Source organism: Ursus americanus, chromosome 17 (assembly GCF_024610735.1).
Source record: "Ursus americanus isolate L20-20 chromosome 17, mUrsAme1.1.p, whole genome shotgun sequence".
Taxonomy (NCBI): Eukaryota; Metazoa; Chordata; class Mammalia; order Carnivora; family Ursidae; genus Ursus; species Ursus americanus.
Genome location: NC_142143.1, coordinates 54886652 through 54905215, shown reverse-complemented (window position 1 = coordinate 54905215; position 18564 = coordinate 54886652). Strand labels below are relative to the sequence as shown.

At 41.9% G+C, this 18564-nt stretch overlaps 1 protein-coding gene across 7 annotated transcripts; it reads left to right on the top strand.

The window, feature by feature from the left end:
• Positions 1-297: 297 nt before the first annotated feature.
• On the top strand, positions 298-18046 carry ATP23 (ATP23 metallopeptidase and ATP synthase assembly factor homolog). Of its 7 annotated transcripts, none has more exons than XR_015727207.1 (7): positions 3344-3741; positions 7885-7930; positions 8623-8704; positions 12344-12481; positions 14450-14533; positions 15623-15786; positions 17599-17723. XR_015727207.1 is itself a non-coding variant. In XM_045789706.1 (7 exons), the coding sequence occupies exons 3-7, from the start codon at positions 7914-7916 to the stop codon at positions 17800-17802; spliced, it is 525 nt and encodes a 174-aa protein (XP_045645662.1). In that variant the 5' UTR covers positions 3607-3741; positions 6805-6916; positions 7885-7913; the 3' UTR covers positions 17803-18046. The 7 variants fall into 7 exon arrangements, 6 of the variants coding, with proteins under 6 accessions (XP_045645661.1, XP_045645664.1, XP_045645662.1 ...); XM_045789706.1 differs by lacking the exon at positions 15623-15786 and adding an exon at positions 6805-6916 and having other exon boundaries at positions 3607-3741; positions 17599-18046; XM_087869013.1 differs by lacking the exon at positions 15623-15786 and adding an exon at positions 7325-7370 and having other exon boundaries at positions 3612-3741; positions 17599-18046.
• The last annotated feature ends 518 nt before the right edge of the window (positions 18047-18564 follow it).

The window sequence follows — 18564 nt, the reverse complement described above, 5'->3', positions numbered from 1 at the left end:
TCACAGCAAGGAGTGAGAGCAGGTGGGCACGACCCACAGACCCAGGACAGGTGTTCGCGCCGCGGGGCAGAACTGAATAACCTCCCGATAGGACAGTCTTCTCTTAGAAAGGCCCTCATGCCCTTTTCGCTTATGCCAAATGACCTCTGAGCATCTCAGCCTCTATTGCTTAACTGCTTCAAACCGCGCCAATCGCTTCCAGTTGCCCTGGTAACAGCCAACAGCCCCAACCCCGCCCAACCCAGCTTCCGTAGGTCTTCCCAGAATGCCGCGCGCCTTCTCTCATTCGCTTCTGGTTCGGAGGGCTGACTCTTTCCGGAAGCAGATTCCCGTCAGTCGCCGCCGACTGCTGGCGGAGTGGTGAGTGTTTTGTTCTTTCCCAGCATTAAAAATGACTGGAAAGCTGAGGAAAGGCTTTAAACTTACCGAATTTTTGTTGGCCCTCGATAAATGGATTAAACGTTATTAAAAAGCTGAAAGACGGAAAGCACTTTAAAATTATATGCGACTTCATGTTTTGCTGTAATATAAATAACTTCCAATAAAAAAGCGACTCTTTTTGCTTTAGAAAACGAAGAGAAGCACAAAAGAAAACAAAACACCCAAAACACATAGAAATAACCACTGTGAACACTGGAGCCGTCTTCTAGACGCTTTCTATGCGTATAGTAAATGAAATTTCAAAGTGGAATCACGTTTATGCTGTTTTGTAACTTAATTTTTAAGAGTATATTTAAAAAGACACTACAACAACATGGTTTCGTGTATTCCATTGTATCTCTTGGACGTTGAAACATTCTATCCTTTTTGCACTTAGTGCTGCAATGGAGAAATGAAAATCCTAATAGCTAAATCTTTGCCCATACTCTCATTTCTCTGTGGTAATTACTTTTCTCTTTTTAACTTGGTCCTTTGTATTTGCACTTCCTTATCTCTCCCCTAACACCTTTCCATTCCACGCTATGTCTTTATACTATAAAGGGATGAAGTTACACAAATGGCACCCAAAGTTTACTCAATTTTTTAAAGTTTTCTTTTCTGATTACAAGGGTAATGTATGCTTATTGTGAACAGTAGGAAAATTCAGAATATAATAAAAATATCCCAATACCTAGGCAACTACTGATCATATTTTGGCATAATTTTTTTTCTAGTTTTCTTTCTTTGTTGCTTTTAGTGATGAATATTGAAAAAAATGTCCGGTAAAGGTAGGGGAAAATTACAGCTTTTAACTTGAATTTCTTTCCTTATTCATGTAGCCGAACAATATTTCAAATAGTATTTCATGTGCTTACGGGCTGTGGTCACTGTCAGGCCCCATCTTCTCTAGCCTTTCCTGAGTATTTCAGACTCATTACAGTAACTGTATTAGTGTAGTTTTCTATATGTTTATGTTTTAGTTCCCTAACGAGATTGAAAGTTGGCTGTGCGGTCCTGCATAAATTATTCAATATTGCAGAACCCACTTTTTTTTTGATCAGCAAAATAGTGATAATAATACATATTTTGTAGGGTTGTAGTGGAGGTTAGAAATAATGTATCCAAGGTGAGCTCAATAAAAGGGTGGCTTAAGAAAACTATTATAATTTTAGCCATCTGTACATAGGAGGTGTTCGTATTTTTGTAATATTTCAAATGATAAATAATCCTAGCGTCCCATCCAATGTGTTTATTTTTCATTTCCCCCCTCTACTAGTGCATTCGTTTTCCCTTTAATGCTGTTTTAATGGTTAGCCTTGTGATTACAACATGTATCCTTGACTAAATAGATCCGCTACAAATTAGTACTTTTGCCACGCCCGATCAATACAAAGTCCATGTTGCTGCAAATAGCAAGATTTCATTCTGTTTTTTAAATGACTGAACAATATTCTATTGTGTATTTATACCACCGTTTCTTCACTCATTCATCGATGCATACCTAGGTTGCTTCCATATCTTGGCTATTGTAAACAATGCTGCAGTGAACGTGAGATGCATATGTTAGTGTTTTGTTTTCTTCGGATAAATAACCGGAAGCGGAATTACTGGATTGTATGGCAGTTCTATTTTTAATTTTTTGAAGAATCTCTGTACTGTTTTTCATAGTGGCTTCACCAATTTACATTCCCATCAATAGTGCACAAGGGTTCCCTATTCTCCACATATTCACCAACACTTTTTATTTCTTGTCTTTTTGATAATAGCCATTCTAACATGTGAGGTGTTATCTCATTGTGGTTTTGATTTGCATTCAATCTAGATATTTATTAAACACCCATGACACATAAAGCACTGTTCATAATCCTCAGGGTCTCTTGAGCCTGATTTATTTCTATACATTTCTCACATAAATCATATGCTCCTCTTCAACCTCATCAGTTCTCTTATTATTGCTTCCTCAGTCTCTGCCATTATGCTTGGTCCATCATAGTAGGTGCTGAATAAGTATGTGAGCTGAACTGAGTCATTTAGTGGAAAAAGAGGGGCGCCTGGGTGGCAGTTGGTTGACCGTCTGCCTTTGGCTCAGGTGGAGATCCCAGGGTCCTGGGATCCACAGCCCCCACTCAGCAGGGGGAGTCTGTTTCTCCCTCTCCCTCTGCTCCTCCCTGTGCTTGTGCTCTCTCTCTCTCAAATAAGTAAATAAAATCTTTTAAAAAAATTTAGTGGAAAAAGAAACAAATTAGTTAAAACCTGGCAGGCTGTGACGAAAATGATAACAGATGCAAAGTACTTTGTACGTTGGGAGATCAGGAGAGAATAAATTTGATTAAGGCATCTGGGAAAGCCCTGTGGGATAGGTAGATCTGATCAGGACCTGGATCATAAGGACTGAGGAAAGGGGCTTAAAGATGGAAGTGAATTAAGGGTTGGAGATAGAAGTAAACTGGTTGTGTTTCTTAGCAGAAAGTTAATTGGGGTGGCAAGAGAGTAGGGTGGGTCAATGGGCCCAGATGAGGCAGAAAAAAAGTAGTTGGGTCCTACATTTTGAGGACTTTGATATGACCAGTAATTATAATTGCAGCTTTCAAACGTTTCTGAAAAGTACTGCTTTCGATATGGCTTGGGACGTCAGGAGATGGGTGGGCCAGATTGCAAGTGGCCGGCTGGTGGAAAAGGCAGGGAGTGGGAGGATGCCTGAGACCTTCAGAGCGTGAGGGGACTTGAGTAGCCAGTACTGAGGGAGATGGGTCCACAAGGAGGCGGGCTGCGGAACCACGCTTACGAGGACTGACCAGCCACGCCGTGGGCCGGCAGCTAAGCCCACCGCAGCCCTACAGACGCCTGCGAACGCGGCGGCCAGGTTTAACTCTTCCAGCGGGCGGGGGCTCCGGAGCCCCGCCCCCCGTTCCTGCCCGCGCCTCTCGCCCCGCCCAGCGCCCCCTGCTGGGCTCGGAGGCCCCGCGGCCCCAACGTCTTCAGCCTCGCTCTGCCGCAGTCGCCCTGCCCGGCCCGGGGCGGCCGGGTGGAAGGAGGATCTGGGCGGCCCGGTTGGCGGGAGGGCGGTTGTCTTTCCCGGATCTCGTCCCCGCCGCCCGAGGCGGGAGGGAACAGCGGCGAGGTCCGCGGGCGGCATGGCCGGAGCTGCGGAGGAGCGCGGGCCCGGCCCCGCGGAGGGGGAACAGCGGCAGGAGCAGCACGTCGCGTGCCAGGTCTTCCCCGAGCGGCTCGCTGAGGGAAAGCCCGGGCAAGGCTTCCTTTCCAGCTTCTTCACCAACAACCAGAAGTGCCAGCTTATGCTCCTGAAGACGCTGGAGACAAGTAGGAGCCGTGACCCGGAGGCCGGGGGTCGGCCGGGTGGTGTCTGAGGCCCGGAGGGCAGCGGTCTCTGGGTTCAGCCCCAGGTGTGGCGTGAGCAGGGTTCAGGCACCTCTGCGCAGGGTCTAGGTAGATTCGGCATCCTGGGGCGGGAGTGGTGGCGGCGGGGCGGGGGTGGGGTGGGGTGCGGGTTGGGCCTCAGTTTCCCTATCAGAGGAGGGAAACTTTGCTTGTGGAATGAGGGAGGAGTCGGATAGTTTGCCCTTTTCAGTCACACTCACTGGTCTGACAGGTCCTCCGATTTCTCCTGTAAATTATGCAGCAGCATGGGGACGTTAGAGTCAGTTTTAAAGAGACACGTTAATTAAGGAATAACCTCTGGTGGCTCAAAAGCAGTTTTGCAAACTGCCTTTCATTGGGAGGAATTCTTTTTTTTTTTTTTAAAGATTTTATTTATTTATTCGACAGAGCTAGAGACAGCCAGCGAGAGAGGGAACACAAGCAGGGGGAGTGGGAGAGGAAGAAGCAGGCTCCTAGCGGAGGAGCCCGATGTGGGGCTCGATCCCAGAACGCTGGGATCACGCCCTGAGCTGAAGGCAGCCGCCCAACCATTGTGCCACCCGGGTGCCCCTCATTGGGAGGAATTCTTAACCTTCATACTTGGATGGGCTTCTGAGTGTAGAAACCTCTGAAATGAACTAGGAAATCTTGTGTATGCACCTGAATGCATTTTTCTGGGGAGAGCGTTCCTCACTTCATCATATTCTCGAAAAGGCCCAACCCCCCAAAGGGTCAAGAACCACTGCTGTGGGTTAAATAGGGACACAACTATCTGCTGACCAATTTCTCTAGTCCTAGGGACATTGCACTAGAGATTAAAAAAAAAATTATTTATTTATTTGACACAGAGAACCAGCAAGCACAAGCAGGGGGAGAGGAAGAGGAAGAGGGAGAAGCAGTCTCCCCGCTGAGCAGGGAGCCCTAGACAGGGGGCTGGACAGGGGGCTGGCGGGAGCTGAAGGCACACCCTTAACCGACGGAGCCACCCAGGCTCCCCTGCACTAGAGATTTAACTCCTTTACATTGACATGGACTTTCTTTTTTCTCTTTTCTTTTTCTTTCTTTCTTTCTTTCTTTCTTTCTTTCTTTCTTTCTTTCTTCTTTTCTTTTCTTTTCTTTTCTTTTCTTTTTTCTTTTCTTTTCTTTCAAGATTTTATTTATTTATTTGACAGAGAAAGAGACAGCCAGTGAGAGAGGGAACACAAGTAGGGGGAGTGGGAGAGGAAGAAGCAGGCTCCCAGCAGAGCAGGGAGCCCGATGCAGGGCTCCATCCCAGGACTCTGGGATCACGCCCTGAGCGGAAGGCAGACGCTTAACGACTGAGCCACCCAGGCGCCCCTGACATGGACTTTCTAAGTTTACTTCAGATATATTTTGAAAATAAAAGGTCTTAAACCTACTTGTCCTAAAGCCAGGTTACTATCTCATAGCTGCCAATTACAGTTCAAAAGTCAACCACCCAAAGATTTTCCAACCTTCTTGAGATTACCAGCATATTAGGGAATCAAGGGAGAGGGGAGGAAAGGGGTAATGAGCATGATGAGGTTGTATTCACCTGGAAATGTGTATCAAATGCCACCTAGGTTCTTGTGTGGGAAAATATGAAGATGAGTAGGGACCCGGACTGTGTCTTTTAGAGGTTTGAAGTGGAACACAGTGGAAGGAGCATGGGCTGCAGAGTTAGACATGGGTTCAAATTCTGGTCCCTCTTCTTATCAGGTGTGGAAGCCGGACTTAACTCTCAGATCCCCTCTATCCTTTATTTTTTATTTTTTTATTTTTTTAAAGATTTTATTTATTTATTTGACAGAGACAGTGAGAGAGGGAACACAAGCAGGGGGAGTGGGAGAGGGAGAAGAAGGCTTCCGCTGAGCAGGGAGCCTGATGTGGGGCTCGATCCCAGAACGCTGGGATCACAATCTGAGCCGAAGGCAGATGCTTAATGGCTGAGCCACCCAGGCACCCCTGATCCCCTCTATCCTTATCTGGACACAGAGAAAGGGAAAGATAGGGATAAAAAACCTCTCTTAGGATTGTGAGGAATAGGTTTTATGAATATCAGAAGCTGAGTAATGGATAACTGCTTACAGTGGAAGAGACAGTGGAGGAGATATGGACGTAGGATGTGAAGATGGTGGTGGACCAACCATGGGCCCCAGGAGGAATTAACAGGCCTCAGGCCTCCCCTGGAGGGATGCTGGGAGGTGTTAGTGGTATTAAAGCATCAACCTGTATCTTTACCCTCTGATCCCTAGGACTGGGCCTCAAGGGAGATCTTTGTTCCCTTTTTCTTTCTTTCTCTCTTTTTTTTTTTTTTTAAAGATTTTATTTATTTATTCAACAGATAGAGACAGCCAATGAGAGGGAGAACACAAGCAGGGGGAGTGGGAGAGGAAGAAGCAGGCTCCCAGCGGAGGAGCCAGATGTGGGGCTCGATCCCAGAACACCGGGATCACACCCTGAGCCGAAGGCAGACACTTAACGACTGAGCCACGCAGGCGCCCCTGTTCCCTTTTTCTTTAAAGCAAATCCATTCTAAATACTGCAGGTCCTGTTTGAAGTACCAAACCACTGTGCTCCCTGCAATTATTATGGTTATCATTATTTTTAAGTAAGAGGACTATAGATTTTGGAATCCATTTCAACTTCATAAAGCTCTCTTAGTTGCTTGAATAATAATGCACTTAATGTGGTTCCCGACACCTGATATACACAAAAAAATAATTATTACTAATGATTGTTTTACCTTTAACACTCTTAAGGAGGGGCAGGTTAATAAAGCAGTAACCTATACCTATCTTTCTTGTCTCTCATTACTTTTTTTTATTCACCTGTTTTTGCTTTCAACACTTAAGAAAAACCCCAACCTTGATTTCTTTTCTTTTTCTATTTTTTTGCTTATGTCGTATAATACACTGCCCATTTGTACACTCAGACGAGACATCTATGTAAAAAGTTGATATTAGAGGCATTTGGGTCTCTTGTACTTTCCTGTAATTATCACAGGCTCCCGGATGCTTGGAAGGGCCCTCAGGAGTCCCCTAGGCCTTTCCACCCCCATACAGGAAAACCTGCGCCATCGCCAACCAGAGAGTTTACAGACCTCTGCTGGAACAGGGTACGGATTCTTTGAGGGTCCTTGAGGCTGCTTGTCTGTTGTATTAACAGCTTTAATTGTTGGAAAAATCCTTTCTTGTACTGTAACTTCTTCTCTTTGGTCCTTGTTCTGCCCTCTGAAGAAATACTGATGGACTCTATTCCCACATGGCACTCCTTCAAAGACCTGAAGCCATTATGGTCCTGGTTAAGTTTTTTATTCTCATTTCCAAATCCACAACTCCTTTCTTGCTTCTTACCGAGCAAAGCCCTGTGCTGTTGTAGTTGCCTTCCCCCGTGGAAGAGCTTCAGTTGGCAGGTCCTGTTCAGAGTGTGGTACTCAGGACGGGATCCTGTTAGCCTGCTGACTGGGAAAGACGCCAGTGGGGCTACTTTACTGCCTTCTTCTAATCTGGATACTGTGTTGCAGTTCCTTTCCATGGATGTGGCCCCCAATTCCCTCATTCTTTCTTTTGGTATGTGCTTTAATACAGTGGTTTTTTGTTTTTTTTTTAAGATTTTATTTATTTGACAGAGAGAGACAGCCAGCGAGAGAGGGAACACAAGCAGGGGGAGTGGGAGAGGAAGAAGCAGGCTCCCAGCGGAGGAGCCTGATGTGGGGCTCGATCCCAGAGCACCGGGATCACACCCTGAGGCGAAGGCAGACGCTTAACGACTGCACCACCCAGGCGCCCCTAATACAGTGTTTTTGATCCTGTAACTAAATATGGGCTTTAAAATCATTTTTAGTATCATTGAAGATGTTCCATAGTACCCATCTTGGTATTTGTATCAGTGTTTTATTTCATAAAGGCTTGTTTTTATGTTAATTTAAGCTTGTCTTTTCATATCCATTTTTACCACTTTTAAGATAGTATTACTTCATTAAGATTTGTGAGCTACTTTTTGATAATATACTGCTTTTTGGATAATTCAATTGGTGCTATTTTTTCCAATTAGCATACTTAATTGAATATTGATTCTTTTTAGATCCATATGTCAAACTTCTGCTTGATGCCATGAAGCACTCAGGGTGGTAAGTAAATCTTTTTAAATTGCTGATCTGTATTCTGGTTGCTAAAAACATAAAAACCCCATACTGGAACTACTTACAATTTTTCACCTCAGGTCACAAAGCCTTTTCCATATGGTAGGTGGTGGAGATGGGCTGTATACTTTCCACATAGGTCTTGTTCTCTGCATACATCTTCTGCCCTAACTCTAAATCTCTGGCTCTACCATTCACCTCCGGTTTTTGATAAAGACCACACGTAAAGTCTTGTAAGTAATTACGAAACCTGGCTTTTCCACTCTACCAGACTCAGCATTGTCCTTCATGGAGAAGAAATCTCAGCTTCTTATGGAGGAGCCTTCCAGTTGTTGTTTAACTTGGAGGAGATTAGAGGAGGTGACATCTGAGGTCCACTTCTTAACCTTCTGGCCCAAGGGGAGCAACTCCAGCATATTTTCAATGTGGTCTTAATCGGTAGACCAAATACTTCATGGAATCATGTCATGGAATTTGAACTAGGATAGAATTTGCAGGGACGATTTCCTTATTTCACTGATGAGACAACTTAGTCCTGAAGGTCCCAAGGTTTCTTATGTGTTAGCAGTAGAGGGAATTTAGGACATCGGGCTCCTGACTCCTTGCGCAGGGCTGTTTCCCCTGCTCCTCGTGCACACTGCTTTTGGACATTGTTTCTTTCATGCATTCTTGCCTTTTAGTGCTGTTAACAAAGAAAGACACTTTTCTTGTGAAGACTGTAATGGCAATGTGAGTGGAGGCTTTGATGCGTCGACATCTCAGGTAGGCATTTTTACCAAGTTGTTCTCTTTCCCGATATTTGCTAAGCACCTTGGCACGCTGGCCATTCTGTTGGGTAGATTTTGTGTAAGAGTCAAAAAGTGAATTAGTTATGGTTCTTACTTTAAGGAGCTGATACTCTCACAGGGGAGATAAGACGATGATAAAGTTTGAGGCAGGTTAAACAATTTTAGGTGGGTGTGGTTACAATGGGACAGTAATGTGATTGCAAGATACCTATAGACTCAGCTAGAGCGTATAAACCTTCTACAGGGGCAAGAAAGACGACAACTGTTGCCCAAGAAAGGGTAGCATGAGCAAAGGTGGTGTGTTGGGAAAGGACAGGGTATATCTGAGGAGTGGCATGTTGTCTAGTGTAGCTGGGGGGCAGGAATATGTGGGAATATGGGGAAATAGGATTGGAAAGAAAGGTCAACCATATGGTGAGAGGCTTTGAATGCTAAACTAGAGTTTCATCTTTACCCGGTGGGGGTGATATACCTTTGTACATTTTTGATTAGGGGAGTAAGTTTTCTCATCTGGAAAATATGGGTAATGATTATCTTATAGTATAGTTATGAGAATTAAATGAGATACCTCGTGTAAGGTACTAGTAAGCATAGTAAGAGATCAACAAACATTAGTTTTAAGTAATTGGAGGGTTTTTTTTTTTTAATGATTTTTTATTATATTATGTTAGTCACCATACAGTACATCCTAAGTAATTGGAGGGTTTTGACAGCATCTTGGAGGTGGTGGAAGAATTAGTTTGTGGGTGAGGGTAGATGAAGTTTTTATAAGTAACACCTTCCATCTTGAACATACAACCCTGTTTAATAATACTTAGTTGTTTCCTCCTGGGGAATTTTATAGGTATTTTGTTTATTTATAGGTATCTCACAGTAATCATGAGAAAAAGAAACATAGCATAGGTGTGAAAGGTCTGGGTTTTGGAGTCCGGTAGAGTAGAGTTCAAATCTAGCTCCCCTGCTTATTAGCTGTGGGGCTTGGGCAAGTTATTTGCCTTAGTCTCAGTTTCCTCATTTGTAAACTGATAAGAACAATACTTGTAGCTCTCAAAATGGGTCTTGGTGAGTTCATTTCCCCCTTGGGGTTAAATAGAGTGGACATTTTGAAGTTTTATCTTACTTCTCAGCAGTGTTGAGCATAGCTGGGCACGCTCTCCTTTTATTTATTTTTAAATTATAATCTGTATTGTGAAGTGTCTCATTCATACAGAAGAGTAAGAAACCTGTATGTATGCTTTGGGTCATAGTAATAAAATGAATACCTGTGTACCTGTCACCCGGATTTGAGAAATAGAACATCACCAGGACTTCAGAAGATTACGTGCCCCTCTTGGAATACATTTCCTCTCACTTTCTTATTCGGACTCTTGTGAGAATCATTTCCTGCTTTTCTGAATGGTTTTACCATCTATATGTACAGCCAAACAATGTGTTATTTAGTTGCTTGGCTTTAAAGTTTTATACATGAAATACTTTGAGTTCTGTGTGATTCTTAGTAGTTTTATGAAATCATACAGTATGTAGTTTTCTGTAATAATTATTTTGTTGAGATTCTTCCATGTTGTACACCCCTCTCGTTTACATACTTGGGCTGTTACATAGTCTTCCACTGTATGTCTATACTGCAGTTTACCGTGTTTAATATTGTTTCTGACTTTGTTATGAACAATAATGCTGTGAATATTTTCACCCTTTCTCATGGTGCACATGTGCAAAAGTTACTCCTGGGTATTTGTCTAGAAGCAGAATTGCTGGGTCATATAGTACGCATACACTTGGCTTTAGCGGGTAATGCCAGACACTTTCTTTCTCTGGTTCCCGGTATATGACACTCTTCTGGTTGCTCCTTTGCTAGCTCACCTTCCTCTATCAGCTGTTAAATATTGAAGTCTCTTAATCCTTGATGTTAAATCCCCTTCTTTTCTTCCTCTATACTCTGCCAAGGGGATCTCATTTATTTTCCTAGGTCAGAGCTCTCTTTTGAACTTCGTATCTGTATATCCAAATGCCCACTTCATACCTACACTTGAATGTCTTAAGGGCACCTGAGACCTCACAGATTTATCCAGGTCCAAATTGATGGTTTGTACCAGCCCCTATCCCTATCCAACCTAGTGTTAGTTTTGCATATCTCCGTGAATGGTACCACCCTCTATCCTATTACCCAAGCCAGAAATGTAGAGATCATCCTTGTACCTCTGATTCCCTTCCCATATTCTATATACATCACCAACTTTTGTCCAGTTTGCCTCCTTAATATTTTTTGGAGAGCATTCCACTATCCCTGCTCAGGTACCATTATCTCTTGCCAAGAATACCTCCTTAGCCTTCAGCTAGTCTCTTTGCATCCAGTTTTGGTCATCTTCTGCTTATTTTTCCAACTATAGTAAAACGGATAAACAAAAACACCCCCGTTTCACTCCTCGCTCCCACTGTTCTCAGGATAAGAGTGATTTGGCTCTAGCAGACCTCACCAGCCTTAGCTCGCGCCTGTCACCTACGGCTCTGTGCTACGGCGGTACAGGCCTGCTTTCAGCTTCTCAGACATTCTATTCCTTCAGCGCTCCTCCCCTTTGCACAGGTTGCCTTGTCTGGAATGCTCCCTTCCTTGACCCTCAAATTTAACTCCTATTCATCCATGAGACCCCAGTTTAAACATTCCTTCTGCAGAGATGCCGTTCCCAATCCTCTGGACAGGTCAGGCATTCTCACTGTATGTACTCATGACATCCTGGACTTTTCATGACAACTGTCATTGCATGTCTTTTAAAGAGTTTGGTAAATATTTGATTAATTTCTAGCGCCATTCGTAGATTATACATTAGCAATTATAATTATAGATTATAAACAGGTAAATCTACTAGTAGGTCTCAAGAAATATTAATTGAAAGATGAATGTTGGATGAATGTCTATAAAATACCTGGCACATATCCCGGGGTCTGGCACACAGTACGTACACAATAAGTGGTAACTGTTGTTTTTAGGATCCCTCATGTCTTTATTATTCTTATAGGGTCCTGCTCAGTGTGCTGTTGGCTTTTTGCACTTCTTTCTGAAGGTCTTTCTGAGGATCTTCCCTGGCAATTCTAGTAGAATGAGACAGTGGTGGTCATTCATTGTTGATTCATTGCTCATTGAGAAACTTGATAAGAAGCAGTTTACATGTACTCTCATTTAATTCTCACAATTCTATGAGGTAGGTACTCTAATGATCTCCTTTTTAGAGTTGAGGAAACTGAGGCACAGAGAGGTTAAGAAACTTGCCCAAGGTCACCGAGTTAGTAAGGAGGGGGGCTGGAGTTTGAATCTGCTTCATCCCAAAGCCCACGCCTAGTGTGAGGCTGTGGAGTCCAGCAGCCCGCCGAGGAGGGCAGTAAGTGTGGCTGTAGTTCGGCGAGAAGAGGGAGAAGTTGGTCACTGGGAACGCTTACTGGAGCGTGTCCATGAGGACCAGGCCTTGCCTTGACGCATGGGTAGGGTGGGGTCGAGGGAGGGGATAGGTGGAGGCTCTCCAAGATGGTGAGCCTTCTCGCACCAGAGAGGAGATGGCAGTTACAGAAGGAGAGTAGTTGTCAGACATAATGGAACTAATCTCATTTTGGTACCTCCTAGATTGTTTTGTGCCAGAACAACATCCGTAATCAGTCCCATATGAACAGAGTGGTCACCCACGAGCTCATTCACGCGTTCGATCACTGTCGCGCTCATGTCAACTGGTTCACCGACCTCAGACATTTGGCCTGCTCAGAAGTGAGTTTTCTCGTAAAAGATACTTTCCCTGCCCTGGAACACCCTGAGTTTGAACATTTAATTGAAGTATAATGCTTAAGACTCTCTCTCCCTCTGCCCCTCACTACCCCCTCAAATAAATAAATCTTAAAAAAAAAAACGAATTGAACTATAGTTTACTTAAACATACTCCTTTTCTTCCTGTCATGGTTCCATGTTACTCTTAGATTTCCATTTTTAACTCCTGAACACAGCTTTGAGACTCAACAAGAGATACTATAAGTATCTTCTTAGAATTGTTTTAATTATAACCTTTAAATCCTAGTAATAGTAATGATTTTATAATAATCACTTTTAACCAAATATATATTTGGTTAAAAATGATTATTATAAAGTCATTACTATTACTAGGATATATATATATATATATATATATTTATATATTTATATATATATATGGTATATAATAACCATTTAACCAAATAACCATTTTTCCTGTGGAATAAACTATATAATATAAAAACTAATGCTAGTTAACCCTGGCCGAGGACAGTGTGCCAAACACTGTTCCTTTTGTGGATTCTTACTGAGTCCGCTCAACAGTACCTCCAGGTAGATGCTGTTATCTGCATGTTAGATGTGTCGAAAGGGAGGCATTTATGGAGCTCCGTGGTTAGTAAGTGGCAGAGGCAGGATTATAACCGGGTTCTTAACCGGCCTGCTGCGCTGCCTTCCACAGGTGGATCTCCTTGCTTGCCCTAGAGTAAAACATTAAGTCTCAAAAATAGGACGTGAAAGTGTTTTATTGTTGAGCACTCTGAGCTGCTCTCGGAAGCACGGCATATTTATGCTCTTAGAGGGACATATGTATTCAGTACTTGCATTTCATTAATGGAAGAGTGCAATGTGCTGAGAAGTAAAAAAAACAACGTAATATAAATTTAAGCGTATACTTTATAACTTAGATTATTTTCTCTTTCCCTCGAAATTAATAAGCAGCCCCACTGCATCTAATTAGAACTTACAGTATTTGGAGAGTAGACTGAAATCTCTGTTTTTAAATAGGTCTCTGTCTCGGGTGTTATGAGAATTAATGCCTGTTAGCTAGCTAAAGTGTGTTAAGTGCCTGGAACTCCTCAGAGGAATGAGGCCATGTTATTGTAGAAGTAACAAGAAGTGGGCCATCCTGTTTGCGGTACGTCAGCAAAAATGTGCTACAGGTTGCCTGTAGCATCCATGTGGGTAGTTCTAAGACTTTTTCATCTATTGAAGCTTCATTTGACCTTAAAAATATAGTGAATTAGAAAATATGTCCTAACTTCAGGCTGTCTTGCTTACAGCATGACCAGTCGGGAATGTTCTTGTGCTTGGAGTGTTCTTGCTTAAATTTCAAGAACTTAATTTTTCAAAGGACAGTTGAGGCCCCCGAGGAAGGCCTGAGTTTACACAGGTTTAAGGGAGGTTCCGAGAGAGTTTCAGTGTTTTGGGCTGAGGGCAGGTGGTTCTTGTTCTCAAAGTGTCTTACATGCCAATGTGTATAATTTTAAGCTTACATTGAAATTCAGTTTGTAGATCTTTGAAAGAATGCTATCTTGCAGTCCTTTTGGTAATTTCTAGAAATGTTGTATCTTGTGGAGAACATGGACTTTAACTCTGAGGTCCAACTTTCTGACTTTTGGTTTCAAAAAAATTAGTTCTTTCAATAACGTTACAGTGTGAAGTTTTGAAAATTCCCTTTGATAAATGATTGACCCTCCCACGACCCCCAGTTTATTTTGCATTGTCTAGCCCAGCTCAGGGATATCTGCTCTTTTTCTTAACTTAAGAATAACTTAAAATAGTCTTATGTCAGAGTTTAAAACATTCTTGAAGAAGGTCCGGTGGGCATGCTAGTCTCAGAAAGACATGCTAAGTTTAAATTCTTTTTACAAAAGTTTTTATAGAGCAGGAGCCCTTACTTTCTTTCTGTTTGCCTCTGTCTTTGGATAGGTTCGAGCTGCTAACCTTAGTGGCGACTGCTCACTTGTAAATGAAATATTCAGGTTGCATTTTGGATTGAAACAACACCATCAGGTAAAACTAACATGGAATCACTTACCCTCCAGAGTGCTGGGGGTGGAAATAATGCATAAAGAAATGAGAAGTACATTTCGTATTTGAAATGTGAAAGAACTACTTCTATGGGAAGAATACAGAATGTATCCCGTTGGAGCCAAATAGATGGAGTTTAGTTCTTTTTAATTACGGGCAAGCTGTGTGACTCAGCGAGAGAGTTTAATAGTGAAAAGAACTGCGTGATCTTGTTCTTGGGGTCCTTTTGGAAGCAGGTAGGTGAAGTACAGACACAGGATCACATCCCGTCTGACTTTGATCCCTGCAGTCCGGAACTTGTATTCCCGAGACAAACGAATAGAACTAGCAACAGGAGGGAAAGTACGGGGACGCAGTGGGAGCCTGGTTGAAGGAGAACAGTCTTAGAGAATGGAGTCCCTGTGTTTGTACAGCGTGTACCCAAGAGACAGCGACATCGAGGACAGTGACTGATGGTAAAATACGGTAAAATTGCCCAGTATGGGCAATGTATTACATTCGGAAAGAAGTAAACCTGAACTGTGATCTATACGTGTACGTCCCAAATCCGTAGCTCCAGGAGACAAATTTTTACCATCATTTTTTCTGCTGGGGAAGGGAGAAATATCCTCTTTCTGGCAATTGCTGTCATAGCTCCATATGGTTCGTCCTCTCTTTTTTCTTCCTTGATGCCTGGGGTTTATTTTTAAAATCAGCATTTAGTGTAATTTAGGTCGAGAAGCACTGGTTTATGTTCTAATACTAGTGAGCATCTCCAGCTCTGGCATGCTGACCAGGGTGAAGTAAAACAGGAAACACGTACAGGTGGATGATGGACAGATGGCACAGCCATAAGAACCAGTATTCAGTTATTTTCCATGAAAAGGTTAGATGCCATTCTTTTGAATTTTAGTTTGTGCTTGTGGAGAAGTAAATGGATTTAAAGCTCTCCAAGAATTCAAATGGCAGGACCTTCCGTTTCTTAACATTTTTAGAATACTGAGAAACTCTAGCCTATTACTATGTAACATTAGATAATTTATTTTCTTAGGTACAGAATTTTTTTTTTTAAAGATTTTATTTATTTGACAGAGAGAGACAGCCAGCGAGAGAGGGAACACAGCAGGGGAGTGGGAGAGGAAGAAGCAGGCTCCCAGCGGAGGAGCCTGATTGGGGCTTGATCCCGGAACGCCGGGATCACGCCCTGAGCCGAAGGCACACGCTTAACGACTGCGCCACCCAGGCGCCCCTCTTAGGTACAGAATTTAATACCCATACCCCTCTTAGGTACAGAATTTAATACCCATACAAAGAACGCTCAGGAAAAAGAAAGTTTTTGATTTTTCTTTTTCCTCCTGAAAAATTAAGATACCTTCAAATTTTGTGTATATATATATATATATGTGTGTGTGTGTGTGTGTGGCTTCCTGTTGTCTCCACGGAAGATGCCCCTCTTGAAGGAAAGGTTATCTAGTATTAGTCAACTGGAAAGTAGGGGAAGAAAAAGACATAGAAGTAAAGTATATTTTAAATCTATTTAAATTTTATTAAAAATCCAACCAGAATCTTATTTATAGTTTTTTTGGTTGGTTGGTTGGGTTTTTTTTGATTTTTGCAAATTGGGAATTACTGTTTGTTGGACTGCCTAAAACTTCAGAGAATGACATCTGGTTATATTATTGGAAAAGATGAAAAATGGAGGAGGTCTTATTTATACTTAGATAATTTTATTTTATTTTATTATTTTTTAAAGATTTTATTTATTTATTCGACAGAAATAGAGACAGTCAGCGAGAGAGGGAACACAAGCAGGGGGAGTGGGAGAGGAAGAAGCAGGCTCGTAGAGGAGGAGCCTGGTGTGGGGCTCGATCCCGTAACGCCGGGATCACGCCCTGAGCCGAAGGCAGATGCTTAACCGCTGTGCCACCCAGGCGCCCCTATACTTAGATAATTTTAGATCAAGCTAAACATATTCCATAATTTAAGAGTTATGTTTCTACTTTAGAATGACCGAAGTTAATAAAATAATATGAAAGAGAATTAATTCTTTTTTCCATTGATTTTTTAAATTTTAATTTAATTAATTAACATATAATGTATTACTAGTTTCAGTGGTAGAGTTCAGTGATTCATCAGTCTTATATAATACCCACTGCTCATTAGATCACATTCCCTCCTTAATGTCCATCACCCAGTCACCACATCCCCCCATCCCCCTCCCTTCCAGCAACCCTCAGTTTGTTTCCTAAGAGTCTCTTATGGTGGGGCACCTGGGTGGCTCAGTTGGTTAAGCCTCTGCCTTTGGCTCAGGTCATGATCCCAGAGTTCTGGGATTGAGCCCCGCTTCAGGCTCCCTGCTCAGTGGGGGGGTCTGCTTCTCTCTTTCCCTCTGCCCCTCATCCCCACTTGTGTTCTTTCTTTCTCTCTCTCTCTCTCTCTCAAATAAATAAATAAATAAATCTTAAAAAAAAATAAGGGAGTCTCTTATGGTTTGTCTCCCTCTCTGATTTTGTCTTCTTTTATTTTTCCCTCCCTTCCCCTATGATCCTCTGTTTTGTTTCTTAAATTTCACGTGAGTAATTGTCTTTCCTGATTGACCTACTTTGCTTAGCATAATACCCTCTAGTTCCATCTATATAGTTGCAAATGGCAAGATTTCATTTTTTTCATGGCTGAGTAGTATTCCATTATATATATATATACCACATCTTCTTTATCCATTCATCTGTCGATGGACGTCTGGGCTCTTTCCATAGTTCGGCTATTGTGGACATCGCTGTTATGAACATTGGGATGCAGGTGCCCCTTTGGATCACTACATTTGTATCAATGGGGTAAATACCTAGTAGTGCAATTCCTGGGTCATAGGGTAGCTCTATTTTCAACTTTTTGAGGAACCTCCATACTGTTTTCCAGAGTGGCTGCACCAGCTTGCATTCTCACCAACAGTGTAAGAGGGTTTGAAAGGGAATCAGTTCTGACTGTGGTCAGACACTGTATAAAATGTCATTATTTCCTGATTAAATTGTCATATAAAATTAAAGCCATATACTTTTCTTTCTCCTTAGACTTGTGTGCGAGACAGAGCCATTCTTTCTATCTTGGCTGTTAGGAATATCAGCAAAGAAGTAGCCCAAAAGGCTGTTGATGAAGTTTTTGAATCTTGTTTCAATGACCACGAACCTTTTGGAAGGATCCCACATAACAAGACTTATGCAAGATATGCTCATAGAGACTTTCAAAACCGTGATCGGTATTACGCAAATATATGAAGACAATGACGTTTTGGATTGTGGAGCTTCTGTGATCATGAAGAAAATATGGTTCTTAAGTGGACAAATATATAAAAGGGAAATGATAAATTAAATATAGATAAAACACAGAAGATACGGATTCTAGCATACGATCAGAAAAAGTAACTGTGGTAAAAGTGAAACTGCCTTAAACTCCAAGGCAAAAGTGTTAACTTTATAGTTAACCATTTGGTAAATAAGGCAAATAAATTATGTTTTTGTATTTTTTATGTCATAATTGTGTTTTTTATTGTTTGTGTTTTTTTTTAGATTGTGATTTATTTTTGTTACATGTGATTATTTTAAAATTTGATTATGAAAACTGTGAAGTGTGTCCTTGTATGAAGTTGATAGGTGACCATTGTTGGTATTTACATTAAATGTAAAGAAAAATGTACTGATTTTATTATAGGACATTTATTGAGATGTTATGATGATCAAAATATGCAAAGAATGAAAGTTGGGAATGATTCATTCAATGGTCAATGCCTCCCTTCTCCTTCTTCTATGTGGCTTAATTTTCTGGGGATAGTCCTGATTAGATTTTTCTTCTTTTGTAAAGGCAGTGCATTAAATTTATAATGTAATTGAATTTAATTTTATGTATTTATAAGATTTTTCATATAATCATTCTCAAATCTTTTGTCAGGCGCTGGGTCTGAGTTTTAGATTCAGAAAACAGGTCATCATATCTGTTCCCCTTAACTGGTAGCTGCATCTTCCATCTGTCTCTGGCAAATG

Excerpts from the sequence above, each read along its gene's own strand:
- ATP23 (XM_045789708.2), top strand. The coding sequence starts at position 3,555 with ATGGCCGGAGCTGCGGAGGAGCGCGGGCCCGGCCCCGCGGAGGGGGAA. Across the intron at positions 12,482-14,449 it reads GACATTTGGCCTGCTCAGAA|GTTCGAGCTGCTAACCTTAG; the intron begins GTGAGTTTTCTC and ends GTCTTTGGATAG. Across the intron at positions 14,534-17,598 it reads GATTGAAACAACACCATCAG|ACTTGTGTGCGAGACAGAGC; the intron begins GTAAAACTAACA and ends CTTTCTCCTTAG.